General features: G+C 36.8%; 1 protein-coding gene across 2 annotated transcripts in view; it reads left to right on the top strand.

Annotated features, from left to right (window-relative positions):
• The window catches only part of CFAP44 (cilia and flagella associated protein 44), a 159,313-nt gene that overhangs the window by 128,137 nt on the left and 9,929 nt on the right, over nucleotides 1–21,247 (top strand). For both annotated transcript variants that reach the window (XM_078453008.2, XM_078453009.2), the window contains exons 26-32: nucleotides 1,506–2,006; nucleotides 4,548–4,751; nucleotides 4,989–5,184; nucleotides 15,182–15,292; nucleotides 16,864–16,994; nucleotides 18,271–18,387; nucleotides 19,415–19,616. In XM_078453008.2, the coding sequence (XP_078309134.2) occupies nucleotides 1,506–2,006; nucleotides 4,548–4,751; nucleotides 4,989–5,184; nucleotides 15,182–15,292; nucleotides 16,864–16,994; nucleotides 18,271–18,387; nucleotides 19,415–19,616 (1,462 nt within the window). The remainder of the gene's footprint in view (nucleotides 1–1,505; nucleotides 2,007–4,547; nucleotides 4,752–4,988; nucleotides 5,185–15,181; nucleotides 15,293–16,863; nucleotides 16,995–18,270; nucleotides 18,388–19,414; nucleotides 19,617–21,247) is intronic.

Here is a 21,247-nt window from a genome sequence, read left to right as displayed (position 1 = left end):
AATGTTTATCACTTTTGTTTATCTTTTCAAAAACCAGGTCCTGGTTTAATGATCTTTTATTGTTTTGTTTGTCTCTATTTCATTTACTTTTACTCTAATCTTTATTATTTCATTCCTTTCACTAGCTTTTGGCTTTGTTCTTTTTCTAACTCCTTTAGGTGTAAGATTAGGTTGTTTATTTGAGCTTTGTCTTGTTTCTTGAGTAGGCCTCTACCACTATAAACTTCCTTCTTAGAAATGCTTTTGCTGTATTCCGAAGATTTTGGACTGTTTTTTTCATTTTCATGAGTCCCCATGTATTTTTTTTTTTTTTTACTGCCTCTTTGATTTCTCAGTTGATCCATTCATTATTGAGTACATGTTATTTAACCTCCATATATTTATGTTCTTTCTAATATTTTCTTGTAATTTATTTCTAGTTTCATACCACTTTGGTCAAAAAAGATGCATGATATGATTTCCATCTTTTTAAATTTATTGAGATTTTTTGTGGCATAACATGTGATTTATCCTGGAGAATATTCCATTTGTACTTGAAAAGAATGTGTATTCCATTTTGAGATGGAATATTTTTTATATATCTGTTAGGTTCATCTGGTCTAATGTGTCATTCAAAGCTACTGTTTCCTTATTGATACTCTATCTGGGTCATGTATCCATTGATGTGAGCTGGATTATCATGTATCCATTGATGTGAGCTGTTAAAGTTCCTGAATAATACAGAATTACTGTCAATTTGGAGAAGTATATTTTGATTTTTTTTAACCTGTATATTTATGCAAAGTAACTCTTAATAGCCTTTGAACCATCTTGTTACCTAACTGTATACAGGATTAGGGTGGCATGTGCCTATAGGCTCTTGTAAGAACATTTTGAAAACAAAGAGTGGGGAAACATCTTGTAATGAGGGAGCAATGGCTCCTGTGGCTTGAGGTAGGGGCCACAACTTGGCTTAGATAAGTGGATCAGGAACAAAGGAAGTATCCTGGAATCTCTTGGTGTGCTATGATATTGCAATTCAGGGTCATGACATTGCCTGCACAAGAAATAACAGTAATAATGTGGCCAAAATACAGAAGAAATAAGTAGGCAACCATAAATGTGTCTCAGCCAATGGAATTTGAGTTTCCATCTGGGAAGGGCAGTTATGTGTGTGTGTTCCTGACCAGAGAATGAGCTTTTACTGTCTAGGTTTTGGCTGAGTACAAGCCTTCAGGAAGAACTTCCCCTGGGTGGTGGGAAGAGAACAGCAGAACTTAGCCCTACAGGCCAGCCGAGGGATACCAGAGGTCACATCCATACTGTCTTCCTCTTTTGGAGAAGCTAAATTGGAAACAGCCTAAAAGTTAGACAAAAGAGTAACTTAGTAGAGAATAGGAATAATCCTGTATATAATTAGATAACAAAATTTTTATCTTGGCTTTTTGCTAGGGATACCTGTCAAGGGACAGAAATCATATTTCAAACTGGGTTGTCATTTTGTTTCCTTCTGTTCTTTTTATTAGGCCCATTCAAAGAAAATGCACATGAACAAATGCATCCTCTCTCTTCGAGATCTTAAAGTGGCTGTTATTGAGGAAATCCAGTGCCTGGTGCAAGAACTGAAGAGCATTCAGTCAACTCTTCACATATCCAAGCACATCCCTATTCCTGAAATCCCTCAGATACACCCAGAAGAAGTTCCAGAAAAGAGATTTCACTATGATGAGGAAATTCTCCTAAATTTTAAGCAAGAGCATATGACGATTCAGGATGAAAAGCCCTCTGAACTGGAACAGAGACGGTCTACAGGCGCAGGTGGAGGATTTCTCAAACTCTCTTTTGGAAAGGATGGTGATTTGACAACAAGAGATTCATTGTCTAGATCATCAAGGGCATTAACACTAATTGTAGATACTACAAAGTTAATGGAATTTGAAAAAGCAGATCCAATTGATCTAGAGCTGGAGATTATGAAGAGAGACGAGATTAAGCATGTGTACATGCAAGAGTATTTGACCAACAGGGTAAGGGGTGAAACTATGCCTTTTTAAAGCTGAAAGAGGGGAGAAGGGAAGAACTAGATCTATTATTTGTGTGTGTGTGTGTGTGTGTGTGTGTGTGTGTGTGTGTGTATACACACTCTCTATAATAATCTTTCTCACTGACCAGCCCACTGAAGGCTTGGCTTCCTCCCCATCTCTGGCCTTCTGGAACCCATTGCCCTCTGCCCAAGAACATTGGAGCTTTTAAACCTTTTGCTTTCTGCAAAGCTAAGAATTAAGAGCAAATCCATGTTAATCAGCATCTAACTCAAGTCTTGGTAAAGGGCAAATGATGGAGCAGCTTTCAGATGATGGATGGAACATAATTTAAAAACTTTCCAGAGAAAATGGGGCTCCCTCTGCTTTTTACCTCCTTCTCTTTCTCTAATGTGTGATTTGCCTCATTAGTGGGAGTGTTCATGGTGATGACTGGCTTCAAATTTGTTCTGGAGCTGGAATGGCACCTATTTTTTTTTTTTTTTCTAGGAAACCAGATCAGGTTGGGGCCAGTTGTATAGGAGGTGCTCTGAATCTGGAAGGAAAAGAACCTTTCCCAGATAGACAGCTCTCTGCTGCCAGCAGCATAGAATTTTGTTCCTAAATGTCTGTCCAGCTCCACCCTGTGAAGGCACCCCCGAAAGTTTCCCAAACGTATTCTTCACCCAATATCTGTACTTCATCCAGCCTTACTCTTCCTCCCTCTCCCTGCTTCTGTTCCCCACCCCATTCTCAGTTTTATATTTGCTTTTTCCTTTGTTATCTCTTTCTACTTGCATTGCTTTCCTTTCAAATGTGAGTCATCATTCAAAACTCATCACAGTTCCAAATCTTCTCCAGAACCTTCTGTCCACATTACATACTCATCTTTTTTCTAAGCTCCAAGTGCATCTATAAGTAGCACCTCAGGTTTTGCACTTATTTTTCTTGCTGTTTTATGTGTATTCTTTGTTTTATTGAAGTATAATGAACACACAATATTGTATTAGTTTCAGGGGTACAATATAATGATTCAACAATTCTGTACATCACTCAGTGCTCAAATGTGTTATTTTTGTCTTGCAAATTAGATTTCACAGCTCTTGAGAGAAAGGCCACATATAATCTTTTGATTTGCCTACAGTGTCTGGGAAATGCCAGACCTATGGTAGATATTCAATAAAGAGTTTGATTGATTTCATTGTAGCTAACGTATTAATGGTATTAACATATGCATTGGACATTCTTTGCGCAGGAATAGTGGTAGTTAGGTAGTAGGGATGTAACAGTACTCTAGCCAGACATATTCTCTATCCTAATTAAGCTTATAGACTATCAGACAAGTGACAGCAAAACAAGTGTGAACCTCACGAACTTAAACACCTATGTGTTTAAGTGGTACAGTTCCAGAATGGTGTTACACTAAAATAAATACAGTCCTGCCTTGAAATAAATATCAAAATAATTCAAATTTGTTGAACAAACATTAAAGAGGAGCCCACTTAGTCTACAACCATAGATAATTAAAAGGTTTCTTCTTTTTTTTTTTTAAGTTTATTCATTTATTCTTTCTGAGAGAGAGCACAAGTAGGGAAGGGGCACAGAGAGAGGGAGACACAGAATCTGAAGCAGGGTCCAGGCTCTGAGCTGTCAGCACAGAGCCCAACACAGGGCTTGAACTCACGAACTGGGAGATCATGACATGAGCCGAAGTCAGACACCCAACTGACTGAGCCACCCAGGTACTCCTCCTTTTTTTTTAAGCTCTCAAATTCTCTAGCAGTAGTTTCACTGTTCCCAAACTACAATCTCTTAATTTTTTTTCAGCCATGTGCTGGGCCCTCACTCATTACAGGTTTTTGACTGTTGAGGTTCCCCATGATTCACAGACTGATGAAAAACATGGAATGGTTTGTCTTCTACCTATGGTACTAGTTTCCTCAGGAGAACCAGACCTTGGGACTCTCTCTTGATGTCTTCCTCTCCTTTGGGATGGGGTGAGGAGGAAACTGTGCCAAAATCAGCAAAACCAAGCATTTAAAATCATTGGGATGGCCGTGGGATAAGGTTTAGACCAGGGCTTGGGGAGTACTTTGTTCTCAGCCCAACTCTATAAAATTAAATCACCTTTAAAATGTTTGAAAATTTTCAGAATAAGAAGTTGAGGGAAATATTTAGTGCTTCCTGTATGAGAGGCACTGTAGAGATACTGTCGGGTAAAGTGGAGGCAGATATAAACACTATGCACAAGGAGCTCATAGTCTCCGATTTAAACCATACAGTACAGAAAGAAGGGCATTCTCAATTAATGGCTTAATCAATGGTAAAGAAACAGCTGGAAGGACTATAGTTACAGAATCCCTACCACTTAAGTTGATTTGTAAGACTTACACATACATGCCACATGAGCCCATATAATTATTTCTCCATAATAACGGTATAATGAGAAAATGCTTTTACCTAAACAAACTGGTATTTTTAGGTAGTTTTAAAAATAGTTACCTGGTCTTAACTTTTCATATACCCTCAAATCTTTTTCCACCTCAGATCAAAGAACTGATTGTCACCTTTGATGCAGAGCTTCGTCTTCTGAGGCACCAGAAACTGAAACTAGATATTCAGATGAAATTATCTGACCTTCACCATGTCACATTATTTCAAGAAATGCTTCTCCTCAAGAATTTTGAAAAACAGGAGAACATACTTCAAGAGCGTGTTAATTCATTAGACAAAGAAGAACAGGATATGCAAGTATGAACGGACAGGAGAGTGCTGGCTGGCTGTATCCTTTAGTTATGGAGGGGATTTGATTCTTCTTTTCCTTCTTCATCTTCTCAGCTTAATTCCCTCCATTGTTCTAATCCTCCTCTCTTGTCTTTTCTCCCTCCAAATGTTTGTGAATTGTAACCTTACATTGTAATATACCTTGTTCTCTGAGCCTGGTTTATCAGAAATACTCTATCACTTGTTCTGTTTTTGTTCATTTAGTGGAAAATAAATGAAACTCTTAAAGAGATGGAAGAGAAAAAGAATGAAATCACCAAGCTCCAGGACCAAGAAAAGGCACTCTATGCTGGTTTCCAAGCAGCTCTTGGAGAAAACAATAAATTTACTAATTTTCTCATGAAAGTCCTGAAGAAGAGGATTAAGCGGGTGAAGAAAAAGGAGATTGAAGGAGATGCCGGTTTGAATTTCTTTCTAACATATGATCTTATTTCTCGTTAGCATGAAATGGAGAAGTAGCTAAGGACATATTTCTCACCTTTTATTCACTACAACATAGACAGAGGTGCTCTGAGGTTGAAGAAGAGATTATAAACCTGTAGGTCTCTAACCATCTGGAGTTAACTTGTGTGTGTGTATCTGGTCCAAGGCAGCTTTAGGGTAGTTTCATTTAACAAGCACATCTTCTCATTTCCCAATTGATTGTCATCTTTGATAAAATATCTCTTCATGTCTTTTGCCCATGTTTGAATAGGATTTTTGCTTTTGTATTCTTGAGGTTTAGGAGTTCTTTGTTATGGTCTGGATACTAGTCCTGTGTCAGATGCTTTGCAGATATTTTTTTCCAGTCTGCAGCTTGTTCTTTTCATTCCCTCAACAGGGTCTTTGACAGAACAAAAGTTTTATTTTTTGTTGAGGTCCAATTTATCAATTTTTCTTTTTTTTTTGGATCTTGTTTTGGTGTCAAAGTCTAGGAATTCATGGCCTAGCCCTGGGTCCCAAGGATTCTCTCCTATTTCTAAAATTTTTATAGTTTTACATTAAAGTCTGTGATCCATTTGGGCTTAATTTTTATATAAGGCGTGAGACTTAGGCCAAGGTCTTTTTTTGCCTACTGTGAATGTCCAATTGCTCTAGCACCATTTGTTGGAAAAGCTTTCTCCCATTGAATTGATTTTGATCTTTGTCAAAAATCACTTGGGTGTATTTGTGTGGATCTATTTCTGCGTGTTTGGCTCTGTTGATCAATTTGTCTCCTCTTCACCAATACTACAGTCTTAATTACAGAGGCCATTGAGTTCTGAAGTCAGGTAGACTAATTCCTTCCATTTTATTCATCTTCTTCAATATTATTTTAGCTATTTTACTTCCTGTAACTTCCCATATGTTAGAATATTTTTTTATATCTACAAAAAATCTTGGTGGAATTTTGACAGCAATTGTATTAAACCTTTATATCAGTTTGGAGAGAACCTGCATCCTTACTACATTGAATCATCCAGTGAATGAGCACAGTGTGTATTTAGAGCTTTGATTTCTCTCATCAGCATTGCATCATTTTCAACATAAAATTCAGGTTCATGTTCTGTTAGATTTATACCTAAGTATTTCCTTTTTTAAAAGTGATTTTAAGTGCTATTTAATTTTTTTAGCAGTAGAAATATTTTATTAAAATCTCATACAAAATCCTAGAAAGTGAAATAAGTGGCATACTAATAATACACATTAGTACAATTTTATAATGCTGTTTTATTTTTATTTATTTATTTATTTATTTATTTTTAAAATTTTTTTTAATGTTTTATTTATTTTTGAGACAGAGAGAGACAGAGCATGAACAGGGGAGGGTCAGCGAGAGGGAGACACAGAATCTGAAACAGGCTCCAGGCTCTGAGCTGTCAGCACAGAGCCCGACGCGGGGCTCGAACTCACAGACCGCGAGATCATGACCTGAGCCGAAGTCGGCCGCTTAACCGACTGAGCCACCCAGGCGCCCCTATTTATTTATTTTTAACATTTATTTATTTTTGAGACAGAGAGAGACAGAACATGAACAGGGGAGGGTCAGAGACAGAGGGAGACACAGAATCTGAAACAGGCTCCAGGCTCTGAGCAGTCAGCACAGAGCCCGACGTGGGGCTCAAAATCACGGACCGTGAGATCATGACATGAGCCGGCTGGACGCTTAACGACTGAGCCACCCAGGCGCCCCAATGCTGTTTTATTTTTAATCTTGGTGTCACATGTTCACACTGGCATATAGAAATACAGTTGCTTTGTAGATATTGATCACCTAACTTGTGACATCACTTAGTCTAGAAGTTTTTGATAGATTCCTTGGGATTTTCTATGTAGACAATAATTTCATCTGCAAATATGTTCAGTTTTATTTCTTTCTTTCTGATCTTTATGCCCATTTTCTTTTATTGTCTCATTGCACTGATTAGAACATCCAGTATTATATTGAAATAGAGTGCCAAGAGCTGACATCCTTGCCTTATTCCTAATCTGAGGCAGACAACATTCAATCTTTCACCATTAAGTATGCTACCTGTAGGTATTTCATAGATACTCTATCAAGTTGAGGAAGTTCCCCTCTGTTCCTAGTTTTCATTATGAGTGAGTGTTGATTTTTTTCAGATGTTTTACTGCATTGGTTGATGATTATGTGATTTTTTTTTTTGTTTAGCCTGTGAATATGGTGGGTTATACTGGCTGATTATTGATTATTGAATCAGACTTACACCCTTGAAATATCCTCTCCCTATGTTACATAATTCTTTTTATATATTGTTGAATTCTATTTGCTAATATTTTATTTAAAAATGTTGTGTCTAGGGGCGCCTGGCTAGCTCAGGCAATAGAGCATGCAACTCTTGCTCTTGGAGTTGTGATGTAAGCCCCACGTTGGGTGTGGAACTTACTTAAAACACACACACACACACACACACACACACACACACACACGCACAGCAAAAATACCTAAACCCCCCAAAAACAAAAAGAAATTTTATGTCTATATATTCCTGTGGATCATTGGTCTGTAGCTTGCTTTGTTTCTCCTTTTTGTACTGTCTTTGTCTGGTTTTAGTATCAGGATAATATTAGCTTCAAAATATGAATCAGGAGGTCTTCTCTTTGATTTTCTAGAAGATAATGTGTATGGTGTTAATCATGTAAATGTTTGGCAGTGTTCTCCAGAGAAACTATTTGGGCCTATAGCTTTCTTTAGGGTAGTTTTAAAATTACAGAGTCGATGTTTTTAATAGTTCTAGAACTTTTCAAATGTGGTAATTTGTATTTTTGTATGTATGAAAGTGGTCTGTCTCATCCAAGTTGCCAAAGTTATGTGTGTAGGGATGTTCGTTGTATTTCTGTTATCTTTTTTAATGTCTGCAAGGTCATTAGTAATGTCTGTAGTAATATCACCTGTTGCATTCTTGATATTGGTAGCTTTTTTTCTTATTTCCCTATTTTTTTAGACTTGCTAGAGGTTTCTCAATTTTATTGATCTTTTTGAGAACAAACCAGCTCTTTGCTGAAGTGATTTTTTTTTCTATTTTTCTGCTTTCAATTTTATTGATTTCTGCTCTTATCTTTACTATTACCTTCCTTCTGCTTGCTTTGGATTTATTCTGCACTTCTGTTTTTAGGTTTCAAAGTGAATTATTGATTTAAGACTTTTTCTCTTTTCTAATTTAGTGCTATAATTTCCCTCAACACTGCTTTAGCTGTATTCCACAAATTTTGGTAAGTTTTTTTTTCATTTTCATTCATGTTAATGCAGTTTTAAAATTTGCATTGATCTTTCCTCTAGGTCCCATGGATTATATAGAAGTATGTTGTTTGGGTCCAAGTGTTTTGAGATTTTCCTGTTATCTTTCTGTTTGTGATTCCTAGTTTGATTCCATTGTGGTCAGAGAACACATTATGCATGATTTCAGTTCTTTTATAGTTGTTGAAATTTGTTTAATGGTCTAACATATGGTCTGTCTTGGTGTGGGTACTTGAAAAGAATGTATATTCTGCTGTTTTGGGTTAAGTCTTCTATTACTGTCAATTAGATCCTATTGGTTAATGATGCTATTAACCAACTTCTGTAGTCTGATTTTCTGTAGAGTTCTAATCAAATGCTGAGAGAGGCGGTGTTGAAGTCTCCAAATATAATCATGGATTTATCTATTTCTCTTTTCATTTCTGTCAGTTTTTGCTTCATATTTTGTAGCGCTGTTATTTTTATGCATACACATTTAGGATTGCTATGTCTTCTTGGTAGATGGACACTTTTATCATTATATAAGGTCTTTCTCTGTCTAGAGTAATTTTTTTTTGCTCTGAAGTCTACTTTATCTCATGTTAATATAGCCACTCTTGCTTGGCTTTGGTTAATATTTGCATGATATATCTTTTCTTTTACTTTCAATTTGACTATATTATTAGAAGTGAATTTCCAGCAGATAGCATATAGTTAACGTTTTTCACCCACTGTTTGTCTTTTAATTGGTATACTTAAACCATTTACATTTGATGTGTTAGGGCTTAAGTCTGTCGTTTAATTTTTTTTTTTTATTCTCTCTGTTTTCTATCTTCTACATTTTCCTGTCCTCCTATGGGCTACTTGAACATTTTTTAGAATTCCATTTTAATTTTCTCTAGTGTTTTGAGTGTATCTCATTGTGCAACATCTTTAGTGATTGATTTATAAATTGCATTATATATACATAATTTATCCCAGACCACCAGTGTCATCATTTTACCAGTTTAAGTCATGTATAGAATCCTCATCTGCCTTTAAATCCCCCAAACGGAGGAGGGAAGCCTATTATATTTACCTATAGTTTTGCTTATCATATTTATTCTTCCTTGATGTTCCAAGTTCCTTAAAAAAAAAGAATTTTCCTTCTGTTTAGAGAATTTCCTTTATCTGCTCTTTTGGGGTAGGTATACTAGTGGCAATTTTTTCCCCCCTTAATCTGAAAGTGTCTTGATTTTCTCTATTTCAGAAAGACATTTTCCCTGGGTATAGGATTTTAGGTTTACTTTTTTTTTCTTTCTGCATTTGAAAAATATTGTGCTACTTCCTTCTGGCCTCCATGGTTTCTGATGAGAAATCCCCTGATATTCAAATTGTTCATCACTTATAGGTGAAGAATCACTTTTCCCTCAATGCCTTCAAGATTTTTTGTCTTTAGTTTCCAGAAGATTGGCCATGAGGTGCCTTGGAGTAGATTCTTTGGGTTCATACTGATGGGGCTTCACCCCTTTTATCTGTAGGCTTATGTTTTGCCAAATTTGAGAAGTTTCTAGTCATTGTTTCTTCAAGTGCTTTTGAGAACCCCCTCTTTCTTTACTCCTTTTGGGACTCATGGCATGACTGTTTGACATTTCGTTATAGTCCCATAGGTCCCTGAGGCTCTGAGGCTTGGGATTTGTTTTTTTTTTTGTTGTTGTTTTTTTGTTGTTGTTGTTGTTTTTTTACTCTTCTTTCTGTTTTTCAAACTGGCTAATTTCCATTGTTCTCTCTTCAGGTTTACAGATGCTTTCCTGTGTCTCCCTCCATTCTGCTGTTGAGCCCATTCACTAAGTTTCTGTTCTTGTTATTGTATTTTCAGTTCTAAAATTTCCATTTAATTCTTCTTTGTATCATTTATTTCCTGATACTTTTTATTTCTTTGAACAGGCTTTGTATTTTTTTATTTGCTTAAAGTGTGTTCATTATTGGTCATTGAAGAATTTCATTATGGCTATTTTAAATATTTTGTCAATTAATTCTAACATTTCTGTCGTCTTAATGTTGACATTTATCCATTGTCTTTTCCCATTCAGATGGAGATCTTCCTGGTTCTTGGTATGATTAGTAACTTTCAATTGAAACCTGGAAACTTTCATATTATATTAGGAGACTTTGTATCTTACTTAATTCCTCTGTTTTATTTGGCTTTCTCTAACACTGCTCTGACAGAGAAAGGGTATGTGTATATTCCTTATTGCCAGGTGGAGGTACTCAGCCTTCACTGTGACTCAAGGGAAGGAGGATCTCTTTGTTCTGGAGTTCTGATTCTCCATGTAGTCTCTACTGACAACATAGTGGGGATGGCCTTGGTACCTGTGGGCAATTGTGAAAGTCCTGACTCTCCACTAGGGTTCTTCTTCCTCCTCCTCCTCCTCCTCTTCTTCTTCTTCTTCTTCTACTTCTACTTCTTCTTCTGCTGCTGCTGCTTCTGCTTCTCCTTCCTCTTCTTATTCTTCCCCTCCTTCTCCTTCCTCTTCTTCCTCCTCCCCCTCCTCTCCTCCTCCCCCTCCTCTCCTCCTCCCCCTCCTCTCCTCCTCCCCCTCCTCTCCTCCTCCTCCTCCATTAGGTTTCTTCTAATGTGGCCTGTGTGGGAGAAGGAAGTGAGTCTTATTGTTGCCAGGTGAAAGTAGAAATACAGGGTGCCCGTGTGGTCTCCACAGACATCTTGGTGGGGGTTGAAAGCATGGCTGGTTACCAGCCAGCAGGAACAAATATCCCGGTTCCCTGCTTGGTCTTCTCTGATACCATCCTGGGTGGTGGGAATGTGGGGTACCTGACTGCAGCTTTGCAAGGGTGAATGTCTAGTTTCCCCACTTCACCTTCACTTATGGGGGTGGGAGTGGGACCACAATTTTTTTTTCCTGTGGTGTTTATTTAGAGTATTATCTAAAAAATTTGTCTTGTTAGGCTTCCTCTTTCTTGGCTGTTTGGCTAGAGAGAGCAAGCTCTTGTTGGGTCTTTTTATAGCTGTATCTACTAGTATTTCCAGGCCACTAATTTATTCATTTCTAAGTCTGAAATATAAGAGGAAAAGAAGACCCAAAAAATTCACCACAGTGTTGTTTCTCAGGTCCTGAGGTTCATATTTAGTCTGCCTTCTTTCCATTTTTCAGAATCTTCTGTTTATTTTACATATAATGTCCAAGTTTTAGCTGTATTTTGCAGGAGGAATAGGAAAAAAATAGACCTAATTCATCTTCCTCAAAATTGAAATCTATGAAAAGAATTTTAGTCTAATTTTAAACTCTGCTGATTTATTTCATAAAATGATACAGACCACCTAAAATAATTTTAAGGAGATAATAAATTCAAGAAATCTTCTAGAGAGTATGAGGTGCATGTCTTATTTCTAACTTGATGTTCCATAAAATAGAAATTGCCAATTGGTGATCTATAGCTCATAAATCGCCTCAAAGTGTTTAAAAAGAAAACAGCATAGAGTGGGAATCTACAATCGCTTATCTAAAACTCTTGGGGGCAGATGAGCTTTAGTATTTATATTTTTTTATATTTTATAAAAGCTTTGTATATGGCACTGTTAAAGAAAAAATGATTCATTGCACTTGTTAAAGAACAATAAAGCAGACTTTATTCAGGGTCACTACTACAAGGGGATTTTATTTTATTTTTAAAATTTATTTTTGAGAGAGAGCATAAGTGGGGGGAGACAGAGAAGGGACAGAGGATTAGAAGTGGGCTCTGTGCTGATAGCAGTGAGACCAATGTGGGCGTGAACCCACAAACCATGAGCTCATGACCTGAGCCAGAGTTGAACACTCAACCCACTGAGCCACCCAGGTGCCCCCAGTGGGATTTTATAATAGGGGAGAGAGATCAGCACAGCTTTGAATATAACAAGGACAAGTGGAGAGTTATAGCCAAGGAACAGGTTGGGAGTCAGTGGGTGGAAAATTACTAAGAGGTAGGGTAATTCTTTGCAAGACTGACCTAACAGGATTCTTACTGAAGCCTGGCCAGAGTAAAAAGATAGTGAAAGTAAGGAATAAGGAGGAATATGATCAAATATCAAGAGTGTGGGGATTTTACTAAATTGATGCTGCAGGATTCTTGCTAAAACTGGACAAATGGGTCAATAGCCAAACCTATGGTCCACTACTTGTCAGAGAGAGGACTCAGAGGAACCTGACTCAAGTTTGGTCAAAGAAGAGAGTCTTTGTCAACTAACACCCCCAACAGGGGTTAGTGCAGGATCTCTAAAATCAAACACCTTAATATTTTTGCAGCAAGACAAATATTCACACTAAGTAGGTTAAATAAAGATTATAAATAGCATTACTTCAGGGAAGTTATGAAAATATTCTTTTCAAGGCACTCTGATTTAGTAATTGTGGACCTATAAAACCAAGGGTGTGTTAGGTGCGTCATAGCATAAGCAGTTTGGCAGCTTGGTCTCAACCCTCTTTGACTCAATGCATTGAAATTAATTGCACAACATTCTGCAGGCATTTGAGCTTATGGTCTCTGCATCCTCAACCATTTATTTATTTTTTTGTGTGTTTTTAATTGGTTATTTTATTTTGTAGAATTTTATTTATTTAAAAATAATTTTTGGGGCACCTGGGGGGCTCAGTTGGTTAAGCATCCAACTTCGGCTCAGGTCATGATCTCACGGTCCGTGAGTCCGAGCCCCGTGTCGGGCTCTGTGCTGACAGCTCAGAGCCTGGAGCCTGCTTCACATTCTGTGTCTCCCTCTCTCTCTGCCCCTTCCCTGCTCATGCTGTGTCTCTCTCTGTCTCAAAAATAAATAAAGATTAAAAAAATTTTTTTTTAAATAAAAATAATTTTTGATTGAAGTATACTTGACAAACAATATTACATTAGTTTCAAGTGTACAACATAGTGACTCTATGTTATACTCTGCTTGCCACAAGTGTAGCTACCATCTGTCACCAGACAACACTAGTACAGTACCACTGACAATATTCCCAATGCTGTACCTTTCGTCTCATGACTTATCATCCATAACTGGAAAGCCTATACTTTCTACTCCCATTCACCCATCCCTCTGGCAACCATCAGTTTGTTTTCTCTATTTATGGCTCTGCTTCTGCTTTTTTTTTCTTAGTTCATTTGTTTTTGTTTTTTAAATTCCATTTATAAGTGAAATCACATGGTATTTCTCTTTCTCTGACTTACTTCACTTAGCATTATGCCTTCTAGTTCCATCCATGTTGTTGCAAGTAGCAAGAGCTCACCTCTCTTTTATGGCTGAGTAATATTCCATTGTGTATATATGTGTGTATTGATGGACACTTGGGTTGCTTCCATATCTTGGCTATTGTAAATAATGCTGCAATAAATGTAAGGGTGCATGTATCTTTTTGAACTAGTGTTTTCATTTCCTTTGAGCAAATACCCAATAGTGGAATTACTGGATCATATGGTAGCTCTATTTTTAATTTTTTGAGGAGTCTCCATACTGTTTTCCACAGTGGCTGCACCAATTTGCATTCCCACCAACAGTGCAAGAGGGTTCCTTTTCCCCTGCATCCTCACCAACACTTGGTATTTCTTGTCTTTTTGATTTTAGCCATTCTGACCAGTGTAAGGTGATACCTCATTGTGGTTTTGATTTGCATTTCCCTGAAATATGAGTGATGTTGAGCATCTTTTCATGTGTGTCTGTTGGCCATCTGTATGTCTTCTTTGGAAAAATACCTATTCAGGTTCTCTACCCGTTTCTTAATCAAATTATTTGGTTTTTTTTTTTTTTTTTTTTTTTTTTGGTGTCATAGAAGTTCCTTATATATTTTGGATGTTAACTCATTGTTTATATCATTTGCAATATCTTTTCCCATTCACCGTGTTATCTTTTTGTTTTGTTGATGGTTTTCTTCACTGTGCAAAAGATTTTTATTTTGGTGTAGTTCCAATAGTTTATTTTTGCTTTTGTTTCTCTTGCTTTAGGAGGAATATCTAGAAAGATGGGGTTTTTTTGCCAGTGTCAAAGAAATTACCTCCTATATTTTCTTCTAGTAGTTTTATAGTTTTAGGTCTCACATTTAGGTCTCTAATCCATTTTAAGTTCATTTTTGTGTATGGTATAAGAAAGTGCCCCCCCCGTCCCCTCCCCCCAAAGAAAGTGCTCTAGTTTCATTCTTTTGCATATATCTGTCCAGTTTTCCCAGCACCATTTGTTGAACAGACTGTTTTCCCCATAGTCTGTTCTTCTCTCCTTGGTCACAGATTGATCATATAAACGTGGGTTATTTCTGGGCTCTGTATTTTGTTCTCTTGATCTAGGTGTCTATTTTTCTGCCAGTGCCATGCTGTTTTGATTATTATAACTTAGTAGCATATCTTGAAACCTGGGATTGTGATACCTCCGGTTTTGTGCTTTTAAGATTGTTTTGGCTATTCAAGGTCTTTTGTGATTCCATACAAATTTTGGGATTATTCATTCTAATTCTGTGAAAAATGCTATTGGTGTTTTGATAGGCATTGCACTGAATCTGTAGATTGCTTTGGATAGGATTGTCTTTAACCATTTTAAACTCTTCCAAACATATTGACTAAGTGCCTGATTTCTCTGTTATTTTCCTAATGACCAACTCATTGGAAAAAATACTTTTTTTTAAAATCTGGGATTTAGCTTAACACAGGAACTTCTCTGCTTATTAACAATGCCTTCCTCTCAATTTAGATGAAGAAGAAGATAGTGATGAATCAAGTGAAGAAGAATCCAGCCTAGAGAGTGATGAAGATGAGTCTGGATCTGATGATGAGGTTTTTGATGATTCTATTTGCCCAACAAGTAAGTTGGAAAAAGCCATGTGTTCTCTGTGAAATGTGGAGATGGATTGACCATACCAAGGGGGTCCTTTTTTGGTTTCTCAGTTGTCTCATAATAAAATTTAAGGCAAGACTGGTTTAAGTTGTATGAAGTATAGTCAATGATTATTTATTTATTTTTTTGGCTCTCTGGATGATTTATTTTCTTTTCCCTTAGGCAGCCATTAATTAATGACATAATTTGCAGATAATTTATAGTTTATTCACAAATTATGCATCAATTTTCATTTTATAGAGAAATGATCGATTGTACTGTGTGTGTATATTTTTAATGAAGCTTTCCCATTTTGACAAACCCATTCAAATTTTCTTTTTTTACTTTTATTTTTAATTTAGTTTATTTTTAACTTAGCAATATATCATGATCATTATTTTTTAAGCCTATTTTTGTTTTTTTAAATGTGAAATTTATTGTCAAATTGATTTTCATACAACACCCAGTGCTCATCCCAACAGGTGCCCATTCAAATTTTCATATTTAAAATCTGCTTTGTATAAGGGTACTTTGTACCAGTTTTGTGGAGACACTTAGCAGTTTATATTCACTGTTTTCCCTGATAAAAGCAGTCTGAAGCAGCTAGACCAATATTCTTACAGTCTCAATAGATGAATAGTCCAGTGCAGGAAAAACAGTTTCTTTTTGGTCTGAAATTTATCTTCCTAGCCATTTTATATAAATTTTAAAGTTTCATTTCAAATAAAGTTTAAATCTTGTTTTAATGTTGTAAACAAGAGACTTCCTAAAATCACATGCATGAGTGAAATAGAGTTCAAAAGATTAAATACAACTTCTTTTACAGCAGGATTAAACGGTCTGAAAAAAGTCTCACAGCTCATCTATTAGTGGTGGAACTAGGGTCAGAACTAAGGTTTCTAAATTCTATTGTAATACTCTTATTTTCACATTCTTTATCTATTGCTTGGTGTATAAATGTGGCTGTGATGTGATATAGTGGAAATTAATAGAGAGATAATGTGAATCTCACTGTGTCACATATCAGTTACATGACCTCTCTGAGACTTAGGGTCCTCACCTATAAAGTAGGAACAACAGTTTCTACCTTGCAGGGGCCTATGAGCTTTGAGTGAGATAATGTGCATAAAGGGCTTAACAGAAAGCCTGGCTCATAGTACTGCTCAGAATGTCAATACTGTATCATAATTGCTATCATGATTACTTATACTATTAATAATTTCCACCTGGAACAATGGAACCCTAAGTGTAGTCATTATTAATTCTTTATTTTTAAGTTTATTTATTTGGGGGGGGGGGCACAGAAAGAGAGAGAGAGAGAGAGAGAGAGAGAGAATTCCAAGCAGGCTCTACACTAACACCATGGATCCCAAAGTGGGGCCCAATCTCATGGACCATGAGATCATGACCTGAGCCAAAAACAAGAGTCAGATGCTTAATCGACAGAGCCACCCAGGCATCCTGGTCATTATTAATTCTGAAGCTCCAAAGTCTACACTTCTAAGCTTACCACATTCTGTAGCAACGGAGCTTCTTTTTAATTTTGACTGTCTTTTCAGATTGTGATGTGGGTCTTTTTGAACTGGCCCTTCAACTTCGAGAGAAAAGGCTGGACATTGAGGAGTCCTTAGTTGAAGAAAAGAAAATTATTGATAACCTCAAAAAGGAATATGATACACTATCCAAAAAAGTATGGTTGTGTGCCTACTTGTTTATCCTTTCCCAACATGCTGTTTTTGTCCTTCCAGCTGCAGTACTGCCATGTCATAGCAATGACCTAAGTTAGGACTTCTCTCCAGAGAAGAAACATTTTAAGTATTACATTTTAAGTGTTTCCTCTTCAAGTGTATTTGTGGTGGCAGCTGTTGCTCTTTTGAAGACTGGATTCCTTTATCTAAATCACTGACCTCTAAACTTTTTTTAATGTTTATTTATTTTGAGAGAGAGAGAGTGCATGTGCACATGTGTGCCTATGAGTAGGAGAGGGGCAGAGAGACAGAGGGAGAGAGAGAATCTCAAGCAGGCTCCATGGTGTCTAGGGGTTTAAGCCCACAAACCATGAGATCATGACCTGAGCTAAAAGCAAGTCAGATGCTTAACCAATGGAGCCCCCCAGGCATTCCTAAACTTTTGTTTACTACATACTTCTATATGTAAAGAAAATTGTGGAGCATGTATCCCCACAATAAATGTACATTTATTTACAAATTATATTCATGAATTACTGTACTAATATATTTTGTACATTAGATAACATTCACAAACACAGAAATGAAAAAGAATAAGATAAAAATAAATGGGAATGGAAACTGGTCTTTCTGTACCCTATTACATCACTTTGTTGACCCTCTGGGGTGCGTGCATCCCATGTTGGAGACCATGCAGCTAAACTGGTATAATTATGTTGAGGGATGTCCGCCTTATTTGCTCATTTTCCCTCTTAGATACTCTTTTCTAGAGACACATCGCTTAAATCATATTCACAAATATTTTTAATAGATTGTTTCTCCTCTTGCAAATAGGAAATGATTTGGAGGATTTTCAAGTTTTTTAAATGAAGAACATGCTTTATGAATGCTTTAGTTAGTAGTTTTGTTGCTTTAAATGGGCTTTTTTCCTTTCATATATTGAGGTCATTATGGCCAAAAGAGATTCCCACCATTTTGACAAAGACATTCCATGCCAAGTGCTGCTTTTCATGCAGCAAATAAAGGGAGATGAGGATAGGCCTTCTGAACTTGTATTCACAACACCTTTACAACCTTGGGGATATAGGAATGATTGAAAAAGTGGTGTGTATCATGACTTAGCAGAAAGAAAATAACATACATTTCTGGGCTGCAAACTGGGATCATTCATTTAATCACAGCCCAGGTCCTACTCATCTCCCAAGATGTCCTCCTTTATCACCTGAGGTATGTGTTTGCTGGTTCTTGCCCACATTTCACACATGGGGCTTTCCACAGGTAAAAATTGTGGCAACTAATCTGAATGCAGCGGAGGAGGCCCTGGAAGCTTACCAACGAGAGAAGCAGCAGCGTCTGAATGAACTGCTCGTTGTGGTTCCCCTCAAGCTCCACCAGGTGATGGGTCTGGAGTGGATGCCCCACCCCATCTGAGCAGAAAAGCCACCACACCCAGGCTTTTCCAGGAAAGATTCACAGATCACTAGTGGGAAGAAGTGCAGTCCTTTGCCAAGAATTCTGTCTGAATAATGACACCCTAACTTTTCTTATCCATTCTCAGATTGTTATGAAAGAGTAATAGCCAAACACAGGTATTTCCCTATGGCCCATTATCACTTCAAAAGTCCAATTAATTGTTTCAGTCTGATGAAATGAGCAGCCTATGACTCAATTTTTTTTTAATTTATCTTTTTAGTTTATTTATTTTTCTAGTAACCTCAAACCCAATGTGAGGCTTGAACTCACGACCCCAAGGTCAAGAGTTACATGCTCTTCCGAGCCAGCCAGGTGCTCTGAATAGCCAGCCTATGACTTAAGAAAGAAAAGTCTTAGAAGTTGAAATCTTGGATCTTGTGTACAGGTCACTTTTCACACCATCTTTAAGTAGACAAGAACTAATGGTGCAAGAATTATCTTAACAGCTGCTTGTTAATGAGGAAGGGCAAGACAAAAGAAAAACGTCCTTTTTCTTTTTTCCCTCTTTGCGCATTTCCACACTCTATTTGAATTACAACTTACATTTAAATGCAAAGATACATATCAGAGAAAAGGCCTATCAGGTCTTTTGTCAGGTAAAGAGGGAAAGCTGTATTTTAGAAGGGAAGCCTTAGATCAGCCTCACATATATTTTGTGTAACCTGACCCAAACTAGATTAGCCATATAAAGCAATTTGTCTAATATCCCCACCCTGAAATGCTTGTTCCTTGGTTATGCAGTAGACATTAGGCATAGTCTGTGGGAAGATTTGCTGTCTCTAAAGGGACGTAATGTGGCTTACCATCTGAAGGCAACTTCCTGCTTTCCTTTACTCAGTAGTGGGAATGATAGAAGTCCAAAGGCAATGACCTAAAACAAGGGACAGAGAAGGAAGTGCTTTCTGTGATCTTACATTTAATTCGGTCTTTGTTTTTGTTTGTTTGATAGATAGAGCATATAGTGTTTGGAGAAATACCTAATGATCTTTCTGGAACCTTGGTCTTTTCTAACCATTCCTTGGGACGGCTGCAAGAGCGAATCAGACAGCTTCATGAGGAAAATTCCAAGCAGCAAAAACTCAACAAAGAATTCCGGGAGAGGCGTAAACAGCTTATCCGAGAAAAGAGAGAGATGGCAAAAACTATAAGCAGTGAGTAACTAAGCCCATGGTTTATCTAGCACTATCTATTGATAAGAGAAGGAACTATTAAGTGACCATCTCCAACTCTGAAAACAGTAATAATCACAGAATCAGAACCACTGAGAGCAAGGAAACACCTTCTCGTCTTCCTAGCTGCCATCTCTCCTCCTATCGCTGAAGCGTCCCCCTCTTGTTTTAAAAGAATGAGTCTTTTATCATAGAAACTATTTCTCTTAAGTTTAAAAGGTTTTTTGCATGATGAAATATAGAGTAACATGGTAACTGTGTGCTAACAACCAAGCTTAAGAAATTAAAACATGGAAGGGACAACTTAATCCCCTTCTCTTTCTGATACTATCTGCTATCCCCTTCCCCAGGGTCAACTGGCAGGTAAGTACACATGCATATCTATGTATCCACACATAATATATGGAATCTTGTGCATGTTTATAACTGTACTATATTGTTCATATCATTTTTCAGTTCACTTTATTAAACCAATTTTTGAGAGGTATCCATTGCTATAGATAATTTATTCACTTTAACTGCTGCTACCATATTCCATTATAGGACTTGGAAAGAATTTATTTCTTCAATCTTCTGTCGATGGATATTTGGGGTATATCTATTTTTTGTGATTACGGAGTTAGAGTAAACTTTCTTGTACACCTCTCCCTGCCCATGTGAGAAGGTGAATCCCCAGGACCGGGGTCTCTGGTTTGTAGGGGGATTATGCATTTTCAGCTCTCCTATATATTGCCAAGTTGCCCTCTAGGGTGGTTGTACCATTTTATCTCACTCCTGCCTCTCTCCTCTTCCCCAGCACTGTGTGAGAATTGTCTAGACTCTTCTCAGGAACATTTGGTGCTGTCAAGTGTTAATATTTTTTTGCCAGCCTTGTGGATGTTAAATTGTGTTTCACTGTGGTTTTTATTCATGTTTCCTGGATTCTGGTGAGGTTGAACATCTTTGCATACATTTATTGCCATTTATTTGTGTTTCCTTTTCTGTAAATTGTCTGTTATATACTTCGCCTATTTTTTACTTCTATTTCTTGTTTTCTTATTGATTTTGGGGAGTTCTTTCTGTATTCTGTCTTTGTCCATTAAGTGCATTTCAAATTTCTTCTAGTTTGTGAGTTGATTTTTTTTACTTTGTTTAGTGTATCTTTTTTGGGATATAGACATTTAAAATCTTAATATAGTTAATGTTATCAAAGTTTTTTTTTTTTTTGCATTGTGTCTATGTGTAGGTCTTAAGAAATCCTTTCCTGTTTTGTGATCATATTTTGTCTACGGTTTCCTCTATTACTAGTGTTCTTCATATTTGCATTTTTAATCTATCTGGAGTTAAGGTGGTTACTATAAGATGTACAGTATAAAGAGTACTATCCTTTAAAAAATACTTTTTGTCGTATTTGATATATGGAACATGAGTGTAAGTTGTGAATTTTCCAACTTTAAAAATAACAATATTGCCAATACTTTACTACTTTAATGCCACAGAACTGTACAGTTGAAAATGATTAAAATGATACGTTTTTCTGTTGTGTATTTTACCACATTGGAACTATATTTATATTTTTTAATTTGAAAAAGAAAAAATGGGAAGACTATGGTGGTCAACTGGTCAACCAATCC

Source organism: Panthera onca, chromosome C2, assembly GCF_046562875.1.
Source record: "Panthera onca isolate mPanOnc1 chromosome C2, mPanOnc1 haplotype 2, whole genome shotgun sequence".
Classification (NCBI taxonomy): domain Eukaryota; kingdom Metazoa; phylum Chordata; class Mammalia; order Carnivora; family Felidae; genus Panthera; species Panthera onca.
This window is presented reverse-complemented; position numbering and strand designations above follow the sequence as displayed.